The sequence below is a fragment of the Emiliania huxleyi genome, assembly GCF_000372725.1.
Source record: "Emiliania huxleyi CCMP1516 chromosome Unknown EMIHUscaffold_14, whole genome shotgun sequence".
Lineage (NCBI taxonomy): Eukaryota > Haptophyta > Isochrysidales > Noelaerhabdaceae > Emiliania > Emiliania huxleyi.
The window spans coordinates 857386-869291 of record NW_005201192.1 but is presented as its reverse complement, the minus strand read 5'-3'; the positions used below and the strand labels follow the sequence as shown (position 1 = coordinate 869291).

Genomic DNA, 11906 nt, shown 5'->3' with positions numbered 1-11906 from the left:
CCGCTCCGGGAACGGCCCTCTTCGGTCCGGGTCGATGCCCTGGTACTCGAGCGCGGCGCGGTCGCCGTTCCAGTCGGGCGCCCGCCGATCCTCGAGCACGTCGCCCGTCTCGTCGTCGCGCACGACGTCGCGCAGGCTGCCCGGGTCGCCGACGATCACGTCGCAAATCTCGGGCCAGCGCTGCCTCAGAAACGCGCCGGCGTTGGCGAGCACCGTCTCCCGCTTGTGCCAGAAGGCGTCCCGAGAGCGAGAGCACGACCACCGGGCCGTCCACCTCGGCGAGCGCGATGTCGCCGGTGATGCCGATCGCGACGGTGTGTGGATGGCCTCGGAGCATCGAGGCCTCGGCGTCCTTGCGATGGCGGTGGGGGCGGGCTTGGCGGCGGCGGCGACGGCGTTGGCGGGGGAGGAGGCGGCGGGGGTGCGAGAGGCCGGAGGGAGGCGGGATGGCGAGGCGCTGGCACAGAGGGCGTGCGCGTGCTGCGCGCCTGCTCGAGGCCAGGACGCCGTCGGCACGACGGCCCGGGCTCTGGCCCTCCCGTGAAGAGCCCGACGGCCCTCTCGAGTAGGATGCCCTCGCCGAGCAGGCAGCGGCCCCCGGCACAGATTGCTCCTCGCCGTCCTCGCCAAGCAGGGGTGTCTGAGCAGGGGTGGCTTGCCGAAGCCGGTCGGAAGGGGGGGGCAGGCTTATGCATGTTAGCCGGGCCGAGACGGGGGAGGTGGGTGGAGCAAGATGCCGGGAGGAGCGGGTGGGTTGGGGGGGGGAGGGCCGGCCTGCAGACGGCGTCGCGCGGCTTGCGACGTTCGGCCGGCGTCGCAATACATGGGACCTCGAAGGCCCTCGTGGAGTTGTGCCGCGGCTTGGACGCTCATGAGGCCGCGCGACTCGTGCGAAGCCATGGTACGCGCCCCGCCAGGGAAGTGGGCTGTGTTTGCGTTTCTTTGTGGGGACGGGTTGGAAGGGTGGAGGCATCTAGATGGAGATGAAGAGCGAGGCGCACCTCAGACTCGGCACCTGATCGGACGGAGGCAGTCCGATGAGCGGAGGGAGAAATCGAGGATGCGGCGGCGGCCGACGGACGGCGCTCAGCGCGGAGCGGGCGGCGCAGGCCCGGAGCCCTGGCGCGGGCGTGGCGCGGCAGGGCGCGGCGCGGGCGCGGTGGCTCGCAATCATGTTGGCCGGGGATCAGAGGGCGGAGGCGCTCGGGCGGCGGCGCGAGCCTCTGCACGCGTCGCGCGGGCGGGGAGGGAGCGGGAGGGGAGCGGAGGGCGAGGGCAGGGAGGGGCGGGGGGCGGGCTCAGCGGCGCGGGGCCCCGGCCCTCGAGCTGGGCGGCGGGCGCGGCAGCTGGCCTCTTAGAGACTCCACGGGTTGCTCGACCGTGCCCAGAGGTTGCAGCCAAATCTGTCGCGATGTGACGAGCAAAGGTTGGGAGGAGCCGCCTCGATCTCAAAGACGAGCTCGCGATGAAAACACCCGTGGCCGACCAGCCGCCGTAGTTGCATTTTTTTTGAGCCGGTGTCGCGGTGGTACCACCGCGGGGGAAGTTTAGCGGGAGGGAAGGGAGCGGGGGGCGCCCAGTAGGGCGCCGGCGCCCCAGCTTATAATAAAAGGTGGGGTGTCGCAAATCACTTGTGGTAAAAAGAAAGAAAGAAAGAAAAACACAACCCAAGGGAGGGATGGGAGAACGGCACGCCGCCACCACACAGGGATTTTAAGGAGAGGAGTGTGGTGCGCTTGTGGTAATTTTTCGTCCGAATTGGAATTCGATTTCTTTTCGCGTGTCATGCCTTGTGCCGCTTGCTCGCCCGCCCGAGTGACTCGAACGCGCGGTCGAGGGCACCCCACCGTTCTTAACTGAGGCGGATTTGGGTTTTGTGTGACACACGCACGAATTCCCGAGGTGCAGCAGAGGTGCAGCCCGACCTGCAGCCAGGAAAAATTAACCCCGCTGGGCGGGGGCCTGGTTGGGTTGTGCGAGGTGCGGCCCTCACGGAGCCACGAGTTGTTGCATCAGGATGCCGCCCTGGCAAAGGTGTGGGCTCTGGCGTCTGGGAATCGGCTGCGCGCTCAGAATGCAGTCTTGAATGCACTATAATGCGTTCAAATGCCATGATATGTGCGATATGCAACATAATGCAAAAATGCAAAAAATGTGCATGGGCAAAAACCACACGCATTTTTTGGGCAAGAACCACAACACACCCGCCCCCGCCCTCGGCCTCGCCCTCTCCGCCGCCGCCCGCGCCGCCGCCGCCCTCGGCACCGCCTTCTCCGCCGCCACCGACTCCGCCGCCGCCCTCTCCGCCGCCCTCGCCGCCACCCTCTCCGCCGCCGCCGACTCCGCCGCCGCCCTCTCCGCCGCCGCCCTCGGCCTCGCCCTCTCCGCCGCCGCCCTCGGCGCCGCCGCCCTCGGCACCGCCCTCTCCGCCACCCCCCTCCACCTCGCCCTCGCCGCCGCCTGCGCCGCCGCCACCTGCGCCTCCACCACCCGTGCCGCCGCCCCCCTCCACCTCGCCATCGCCGCCACCCTCGGCGTCGCCCTCGCCGCATACCCACGCCATAGGACCACAAGCAGCACCGAGAACGCCGCCAGCAAGATTACCTGCCGCGCCACTTGCGAATTTTGACCCCACCTTTGGCGTGATGGCTGATGCCATTGTTGTACGCCTCAAAGCCTGCGTTGAATGCGCCACCGACAGCTGGGCCAACATATGCGATAGCTGACTGTAGCCAGCCACCTGCTCCTTCAGTGGCCATGCGCGTGCCTTCTTGGTTGCAGCCCGAGTGGTCGTGAGCGCATCACGCCACACGACGTTGCGCGCGCGAAAGCTCCCGTCGTCAGCGCGATCCACCGCGAACCTGATGTGCGCGGGCAGCCCCACTCTCGATGCGGCCACATAAAGCTGGCCGTGGGAGAAGCACGCCACTCGGAGAACCTCCGGCGGTCTGAGACAGGTTTACCTTTACCTGAGGCCCCCCACGCCAGCCCTACCTCTAGCTCTACCTGCGCCCCCGCCCTCAGAGCCGATTAGCTCCCCGGCCCTGGGATGTGAGGTTGATGACTGCACTCCAAGTGCTCCAAGTTTTTTCGCGCGCAAGAGAGCTCTCTCAGCTGACAGCTCGCTAACAAGGAGCCGGGGCGAGACAAGACCTACCGCCGCCGCCGGTCGCCGGCGGGGCGGCACTGCTATTGCTGCTCGCCGCGCCCCCGCGCCTGTGCGCGCCCCTGCAGATAGCGAGAGAGCGACTCGAACTCCTCCCGCTCCGTGGCGGGGTCGGCGTTCTGCCTCGCCCACTCCTCATCCTCCTGTGGAGGGGGGGGGGGGGGGGGGTAGGGGGGTCTTTCTGTGAACCAACCCGGCAGAACGATCCCACGCCCTCGGCCGCACGTTGTGAAAACCCCCAACCCCCTGGCGGCGGGCGGTAGGCGGGGTGTGACGCGCCTTTGTGAAGCCCGCCCGCCCGTCCCCCTCCTCGTCCTCGTCCTCGCCCTCGCCCTCCTCCTCGCTCTCGTCGCTGCGCGCCTCGCCGCTGCCGCCGCCGCGCCGGTCCTCCCTGAACCTCCCCAAGTCGCCCCGCCGCCGCGCCGCCTCCGCCTCGGCTGCCGCCTTCTTCCTTGCCGCCAGCTCGGCGCCGTACGTCTCGTCGTACTCGGCTGCGGCCCGTTGGACCTGCCGTGGACGCGTGGTGGTGTGTCGGATGCGCCGCGCGTGGAACGTGTCGTGGGTGGAACGTGTCGTGGGCGTGTCGCGGGCGTGTCGCGGGCGTGCTGCGGCGTCACCGCGTCGAAGAAGTCGTCGACGCCCTCGCCGGTGCGGGCGGAGAGGCCGACCGAGGTGAGTCCGGCGTAGAACTCCTCGAGCATGAGGGCCATCGAGGTTGCGAGGGTGCCCATGTACGACTTCTCCTCCTGCAGCGCGTCGCGAAAGGCGTCCAGGTCGCTCATCCAGGTCTGCGCGGAGGGGGAGAGGGGGGGGGGGTGGAGGCAAGGTGGCGAGGAGGGGCGGTGACAGGGCCCGGTGTCGACGGTGGGTCGGGCGGAGGGGCGGTGAGGCACGGCGTGGGCTGTCTGGTGCGGCCAGGATTGAAGCGGCTGGGCCCGCGTGTGGGATGAGGAAATGGCACGATGGACGTCATGCGCCATCAGTGTGCCGCAGTCTCTCTCGCTCTCTCTCGCCGGGCTCTCCTGCGCGAACGCGTGTGGGGTGACGTCAGTCTTGTTGAAGACGAGGAGAAGGGGCAGCTTGGTCTTGTAGAGGATGGAGCAGGCGTAGAGCATGTTCGACATGAAGGTGACGGCCGAGGAGCAGCGCGGCGTGTCGACGACGTACACAACCACCGTCGGCATCGACGCGGCGAGCGACTCAGAGATGATGGCGCCAGAGGCGGACCAGGTGAAGATCTCGATCTGGCCGGGCGTGTCGAGGAGGACAAAGTCGAGCTCCTCGGCGCGCGCCTCGACCAGGCCGAGCACCTCGTGGAACTTGGTCGCGAAGAGGTTGAGCGAGGTGAGGATGCCTCCGTTTGGCCCGAGGCTGTACTGCTTCATCACCTCCTTGTAGTTGACGGTGTCGCGGATGTCGATGTTGGCGCCGAAGGGCGTATCGAGCACCGCCGGGTCCAGGTTGATCAGGTAGTATGGCCGCTTCGCCTCATGCAGGTGCGAGTTGAGCCTCTGCATCAGAGTCGTCTTCCCGCTGCCCGCCATGCCGAGCACGATGCACGCGACGGGGCGGCGCGTCGCGCCCGCCTGCCCGCCCGCGGAGGACGGAGCGCCAGCCGACGAGGAACCGGCGTCGTCCATCTCAGGGAGAGGTTCGCGTCGCGCGGCAGGGCGTCTGTTTTCTTTTTTTGTACCCGCGGCCCCGACGATGACGCGTACGAGGACATGCCCGAGCGCATCACGTTCCAATTCGCGCGGTGGAAGAGCAAGAGCCTGGGCAACGTCGACTGCCTCTGGGACTTTGACAAGAAGGCGGGCGAGGTGACCGTTGGGCTGAGCACAGTTTTCCGGAAAACAAAAAGGAAAACAGAGGGTCCCCAGCACTTTGCGTTTCCGGAAATTTCCAGGGAAAACAGAGGGTGTTTGGTGCTCCATTCTGGAAACTCGCTGTTTTCCCTGAGTCTGAGAGCTGGTCTGGGGCAAAATCTGAGGCAAAATTGAGGAAATCGACAAAATACCCAGGCGGTCGCAGGGTAAATTCCAGGTATGCACGGGTTCTCCGCAAAATTCCCGGCATTTTGCCGATTTGGCCTAAAATTTGGCTGATTTTGGGCCCAAACCAGCCTCAGACTCGGCTCAGAGCCCAAAATTTGACGATTTCCAGCCCAAATCACTGTGAGAGTCGTGATTTCTTCTTCAGTCTGTGCCAGTGTGCTGTGAGAGAGGTTGTAGTGAAAGAATTCTTAAAATACAGCACACTGGTAAATAGAGCAGACAACCCCTGGTGGGATTAGGGCAGCAACCCGACGGGCAGACCCCGCCCCGCTCGGAGGGCGTGCACCACACAGACTTATGCACTGCACGGCACACTAAAATTCAAGCAAGAAAGAAAACGGACAACCCAAGGGAGGGATGGGAGGACGGCACGCCGCCACCACACAGGGATTTTAAGGAGACAACGGCACACTGGCACCCCGCACAGAGTTCTTTTCGCCCGCTCGCTTGCCAGCGATCGCTTGGCTGCGATGAAGTCTGGGTTGTTGGGAGTCGAGCCTGCCCGGCCGCGAAGAGCATTGCTTAGCGATACATGGCTGCGCGTGCTCGTCGTCGGCTTAGGCTGCGCAGGGCTGTGCACTTCACTGTGGCTGGCGTGGAGCCTTCGCCGGGATCCAGCGGGAGCGGCCAGCCTGAGGCGTTCGCACGAGATGACGGAACTCAGCAACGAGGTGCTGATACTGCGACGGCAGCTGGCGTCGATGGTGTCCGACGCCGACGAGGCGGCGGCATCCGGCGCACAGCGGACGGGTGCGCCGCGCAGGGGGGGTCGGAGGGGTGCGAGAGGGGGCGTGGGTCAGGCGCGCACCGGCCGGCTCCGGGAGCGGCCGTCACGTCGAGGAGGGGGGCTGTCGGCGGCTCGAGCGGCGAGGCGTGCCACTCTGCTTCGCCGCCGACAGCCCCTCTTCCGAGCCGGCGCGTGGCGACGAGCCGCGGCCAGTGTCGCTGGTTTCTTTGGCGGCGCAGCGTTTATCCCCCCCACCCGCGCCCGCCCGCCCGACCGCCCGCCCGCCCTCAGGCCTTGCCCCTTCGCAGGCGCGGGAGCGCTCGCCGGCGAGCACCTCCTACCTCTCCTCGCCCGGCTGCTCCCTTGCCCCGTCGCCCGCCGCGCCCTCGCCCGGCCTCAAGAGCTTGGCGGCCTTTGTCCGCCAGCTCAAGGCGTGGGACGAGGCGTGCGCCGACGGCCGCTCGTCGTGCTGGTTCGAGACGGAGGGCGACCTCCCGCGGCTGGCCGGGGAGGCGCTGCTGGCCGAGGCGGCCGCGACGGGCGCGAGGCGGATCGCCTTTGACGCCGTCGCGGCGCGTCTCGAGGCGACCGCGGCGCCGCCGCCGCCTCTCGGCACCGCCTTGGCCGCGTGGCCCACGGGATGGGGCATCGAGGAGGGCAACTTCTGCGGGCTGGCGCACTGGGCTGTGGAGGTGTGGCACGCGGCCGGGTCGGTCGACGCGAGCCGGTGGCAGGTCGAGGCTGACGGAGGGCGCCTCTTCTTTGTGCGGGTCGCGGAAAAGGCCGCATAATCGCGCTCTCCGCCGAGGCCCGCCTCGGCGACGGCGCTCGCCGCGTAGCAGCAGCAGTAGCAGCAGCAGCAGCAGCACGTGATTCTTGACACATGATTACACTACACAGTCCTCCCTTCGGTTGTCGTTTCGACCCTGTTTTTTTCTTCTATCGCAGCGCACTCGCATCTGTGAGCCTAGCGCAGCGCGAACTCGCCGTCTGAGCCTAGCGCAGCGCGAACTCGCTCTGAGCCTAGCGCAGCGCCTCGGAAAACACCATTTGGCTCGCCAACAAGCCCTCCGCGCCCCCACACCGTTAGGATAATACATTTTCGCCCGCTCGCTTGGCTGCGATGAAGTCTGGGTTGTTGGGAGTCGAGCCTGCCCGGCCGCGAAGAGCATTGCTTAGCGATACATGGCTGCGCGTGCTCGTCGTCGGCTTAGGCTGCGCGTGGCTGTGCACTTCACTGTGGCTGGCGTGGAGCCTTCGCCGGGATCCAGCGGGAGCGGCCAGCCTGAGGCGTTCGCACGAGATGACGGAACTCAGCAACGAGGTGCTGATACTGCGACGGCAGCTGGCGTCGATGGTGTCCGACGCCGACGAGGCGGCGGCATCCGGCGCAGGCGGGACAGAGCCGCCGCCTCCGCCTACCGATGCACTGGGGCACGCAGACCCGGCAGCGGATACGGCCAGCAGGCACCCCGAATTCCGGCTGGCGATGATTGTGCCGTGGCTCGGTGCGGAGCTACCCCGCTGGTTTGATCTCTTTGTCGCCTCGTGTGCGGGCTCCGCGTACCTCGTCGACTGGCTCATCTTCCATGAGGACGCGCCGATCGACGTCGCCGCTGCGCCGGCCAATGTGTGCCGCCGCCCGCCGCCGCCCGCCGCCGCCCGCCGCCCTCAGCTGCGCCGCCGCGCGCTCCCCAATCCCCATCAGGTCCGCTACATCTCGCTTGGCCCACACGGGATGGGCGCCCACTTTGGGGCGCGGCGCTTTCTGCGCGCGGACCTGGTCAGACACGCGGCGCCGACACTCGCTTCTCGCGCCTGTGTGTAGGTGCAGCTGGCGCGGCTTACGGGCGAGCCCAACCAGACGCACACGCTGGTGCGGCTGCTGCAGCACGCCTTCGCCACGTGGCCCTACGCGATCGTCGAGTACAAGCCGACGTACGGTGCTGCGACCTCTGACCCGCACCCCTACCCCTGCCCCTAACCCCAACTATACCCCAACCCTAACCCTAACCCTAACCCTATCGTCGAGCACAAGCCGACATACGGTGTGCTGCGTGCCCGCAGCACGCCAGCGCCCCTTTCCTCCTCCTCCTGCCCTGTCGCCTTCTCTTCTCTCTCGGGCCACTCGGGCCACACACCGCCCCCCCCACAGCACGCGACTCGGGTGCTCCTCCCCAAACACAGTCCCCGCGGGCGCTGCTCCGAGGGCTGGGTAGGAGCCTGCCATGCCTCCCCATGCCTCCCGATACCTCCCCTCATCTGGGTCGGAGCCTCCCATTCCCGACGCCGCGGCGGCTCCCAGACTTGCACCAGTCGTTGTCGAGACCTCGGCACAGTGGCCCGAGGCAGCAGGCCCACGGGAGAGGCGGCAGGCCCACGGGAGAGGCGGCAGGCCCACGGGAGAGGCGGACTGCCTTCTGCTGCTCACAGAGACGGGCGAGACCTGCCCCACGGGAGACCTACCCCACGGGAGACCTACCCCACGCCTCTGCGCAGGAGACGTCTTCCGCGACTACCTCGGCGAACTGCCTCCTCCCCGCCCTGCCCGCCTTCTTTGCCCGCCCACCTTGCCTGCCCACCCTGCCCCTGCCCCGCCTCTCCTGCCCTCTCGTACCCGCCCACCCTGTACCTTCCCCCCTGCCCCTGCCCACCCTGCCCCTGCCCACCCTGCCCCCTGCCCTCCTCGCCGGTGCTCCCGTCGCTTGGTCTCGCCGCTGATCAGCACTCTCCCTGCCCTCTCGCAGACGGGTACACACACTGGTCCTACACAGACCTCGATCTCGTCGCCGGAGATTTGACCGCCTTCGTCTCGCGCGCGGAGCTCGTCGAGCAGGAGGCCTTAGATGCGGAGGACAGGCCCTCGTCTGCCAGCGCTCGAGAGGACACGCTCCTCCGCATTCCCGGACTCGACTGTTTCGTTGTACCCCAGCCCTTGTCTTCACGACGCAGGCTGGACATCCTCACCTTCACTTTTGGCGACGCGGTCACGCACGGCCGCCTCTACTTGCGCGGCCAATTTGCGATGCACCGCCTCTCGGCCGCAACCTCGCGCCTCTGGCTGGCTTGCGAGTTCCTCTCCGCGAGCGGTGGAAGCGGTGGCGGTGCCGGGGGCGGCGGCGGCAGCGGCGGATTGCTGCACGAGCTGCGGATCAAGCACGCGAGGGCGACGCGGGCGCAGCAGCGGGGCGAGGCGTTCCGGCCGCATTTCAACTCGGCCGAGGGGTGCTATTCTCGCGTCGTCGCAACGAGCCCCACGCTCCGAGTCAAGTGAGTCTCCCCCCCCCCACTCACCCACCCACCCACCCCGCCCAACCCAAGACCCCCCCTCGTGCCGCGCCCCATCTTAACCGCCAGTTGCTCACCACACGGGTCGCCCGCGCTCCCCCCCCCCCCACCCTTGGACGCGTCCACGACGCGTCCGCAACGCGCCTCGTAGGTACGCCAACCGCATGATCGCCGACTTCACCTCCGCGCCCCAAGTCTACGTCTTGCTGTCGGGGGGTGGGCGCCGCGCCGCCGTCCGCATGTGCGCGGGCAGCGAGGGCGATGGCACCGCGGGCGGGCTGGTGGGCAGCCCAATGCGACCCACGGCCTCCTCATCAGCGCCAGCCTCGCAGCGAGCGGCATGTGACCCGTTTGCGCCGCCTCCGCCTCCGCCCCGCGCGTCGCTCCTCGGCAACCAGCGGCCGGTCGGCGCCTTGATACCGCTGGTGACGCACACCAACTGCTCTGAGTGGGTGGAGCCGCGCTATCGGGTCTGTGCCGACGTGAGCGGCGCGTGGGCGTCAGAGTTGGGTGCAGATGGCGCCGCCAACGGCTGGAACTTTTTCTACCTAGCCGGCCGGTGGTACCGACAGAGGTTCACGGCCTCACATCCTGCCGGGCGCTAACAAGAGCAGCGGGCATTGGACTCGACTGCGGCCGACGTATGACAACACCGCCTCCAGCTATAGGCTCATTGAAGGCGCCCTCTTCCCTTCCAGGAACTCCCCCCCCCCCCCCGACCCCCAACCCCCCCCCCCACCCACCACCTGCAAAAGCGCCCCGCCCCACATCCCGCTTTCCATCGGTACCTCAGGTGTGGAAGCGCGCCTACAAAAGGCAAGGGCCACAGCTGGCACCTATTCCGCCACCGGGCGAGAGCGCGGCGTTCGTTCTGACGAAGGAGGGTTACCGGCCTCTGGCTCTGCGTCCAGCGGGTGGGTCGTCCACAGGTGCAGGCACAGGTGCCTATGAGTATGACGAGGCGCTGGCATCGATCGATGCGCGGCTGAAAGCCATTGAGCGTGACGGCGTCAGCCCGGATGATCGCTTTGCGTATGCCGGGGCCCGGGGTGCGCACTAGAGTCGACTTGGAGTGCAGCTAGTTGGGAGCACTTGGGCATGTATTCATGCTTTTATTCAAACGTACTACGTACACAGAGAGATGGACCGCCGGCTCAAAGCCGACAGGCCGAGCCCCCCCCCCCCCCCCCTCCCACACCTTCAGCCCTCTTTGGATCAGCGTGAATACGGGGGGCTCTTCACAACGCCCGTTTGCTATTTGCCTTACAAAAGCGATCGGTGTAACGACCAAAAAATCGAAACCCGGTCGACGGGCACCCAAAAACGCGCCGCATATGCACGCCGGCTTTGAGAGTAACAGAATCTGGAGAACCCGGCGACAACGGGCGTTTCGCACGGGCAGGATGCCGGCCCGGCTGAGGGCGGCGCTGCTGGTGCTGCTGGCACAATGCCCTGCCGCGCAGGGCACGCCTTCGCCACCGCCGTACCCCCCGACGCCGGACTACGACTGTGATGCCATGACCGGACGCTCAGAGATAGCGGGCGGCGATAGCTGCTCGACTATCGACATTGATACAGAGGGCCCCTGTGATCTGTGGTATCAGGAGACCTCTACTGCGGGCAAGTACAAGTTTTGCTACGGCCCGACAGCCGACGAGCCGGATCAATGCTCCAACATCAAGGTCACGGATTGCTTCTATCCTCCACCCTCCCCGCCGCCGCCATCGCCCCCGCCACCCTCGCCGCCTCCAGTCACCTGCGCCGATCTGGCTGGTCGTACCGTACAGAGTAAGTCTTGCGATGACATCGATCCTGTCGAGGAAGGGCTGCCCTGCGACACATTCGCCAAGCAAAAAAATGATCCCTGGAAGTACGATCTGTGCTACGGTCCAGAGCCGGGCGAGGACAAATGTGCGAGAACGAAAGTTGAGTGCTACCCGCCTCCATCGCCACCACCGCCGTCGCCGCCACCGCCGTCTCCGCCGCCTCCGAGTCCGCCGCCACCCTCGCCTCCACCACCCTCGCCTCCACCGCCCTCGCCTCCACCGCCCTCGCCGCCGCCGCCCTCGCCTCCTCCGCCGTCTCCGCCGCCTCCGAGTCCGCCGCCACCCTCGCCTCCACCACCCTCGCCTCCTCCGCCCTCGCCTCCACCGCCCTCGCCGCCGCCGCCCTCGCCTCCTCCGCCGTCTCCGCCGCCCCCTTCACCGCCACCGCCCTCGCCGCCGCCGTCTCCGCCGCCCCCTTCTCCGCCGCCGCCCTCGCCGCCGCCGCCCTCGCCCCCGCCTCCCTCGCCACCACCGCCGTCACCGCCGCCCCCTAGCCCGCCGCCTCCCAGCCCGCCGCCGCCGTCGCCGCCGCCGCCGTCGCCGCCGCCGCCGTCGCCGCCGCCGCCATCGCCTCCTCCGCCGTACCCGCCGCCCCCATCCCCGCCGCCGCCCGCGCCGCCGCCGTCTCCGCCGCCGCCTTCTCCGCCGCCGCCGTCGCCGCCGCCGCCGTCGCCTCCGCCTCCATCGCCGCCACCGCCGACACCGCCGCCGCCTACGGCGCCGCCGCCCAGCCCGCCGCCGCCTTCGCCGCCGCCACCGGCGCCAGCGCCGCCGTCGCCTCCGCCTCCGTCGCCAGCACCGCCGTCGCGCGCAAGTGCCGCCGCCGCCGTATTCGAGGCCGCCGC

The 11906-nt window shown here is 68.2% G+C and overlaps 4 protein-coding genes across 4 annotated transcripts in view; 2 read left to right on the top strand and 2 right to left on the bottom strand.

Annotated features, from left to right (window-relative positions):
- The window catches only part of EMIHUDRAFT_201673 (hypothetical protein), a gene marked incomplete at both ends in the record, with an annotated part of 3531 nt that extends 2631 nt beyond the window's left edge, over positions 1–900 (bottom strand). Inside the window, 4 exons of the mRNA XM_005787900.1 lie at positions 14–222; positions 263–352; positions 465–613; positions 831–900. Of these exons, the coding sequence (XP_005787957.1) occupies positions 14–222; positions 263–352; positions 465–613; positions 831–900 (518 nt within the window). The remainder of the gene's footprint in view (positions 1–13; positions 223–262; positions 353–464; positions 614–830) is intronic.
- Positions 901–3301: 2401 nt separating this feature from the next.
- Positions 3302–4806, bottom strand: EMIHUDRAFT_426517 (hypothetical protein; the record flags this gene model as incomplete). Its single annotated transcript, XM_005787899.1, has 3 exons — positions 3302–3673; positions 3784–3954; positions 4213–4806. 3 exons carry the CDS (start codon positions 4804–4806, stop codon positions 3302–3304), a joined length of 1137 nt encoding a protein of 378 aa, XP_005787956.1.
- Positions 4807–9711: 4905 nt separating this feature from the next.
- EMIHUDRAFT_352122 (Hypothetical protein) lies at positions 9712–10356 on the top strand (the record flags this gene model as incomplete). The annotated part of the gene is made up of 2 exons (XM_005787898.1): positions 9712–9914; positions 10029–10356. A coding segment is annotated over one exon (267 nt), but the record flags the coding sequence as incomplete, so codon positions are not given.
- Positions 10357–10638: 282 nt separating this feature from the next.
- Positions 10639–11906, top strand: part of EMIHUDRAFT_98528 (hypothetical protein) — a gene marked incomplete at both ends in the record, with an annotated part of 4839 nt that continues 3571 nt past the window's right edge. Inside the window, 2 exons of the mRNA XM_005787897.1 lie at positions 10639–10917; positions 11556–11864. Of these exons, the coding sequence (XP_005787954.1) occupies positions 10639–10917; positions 11556–11864 (588 nt within the window). The remainder of the gene's footprint in view (positions 10918–11555; positions 11865–11906) is intronic.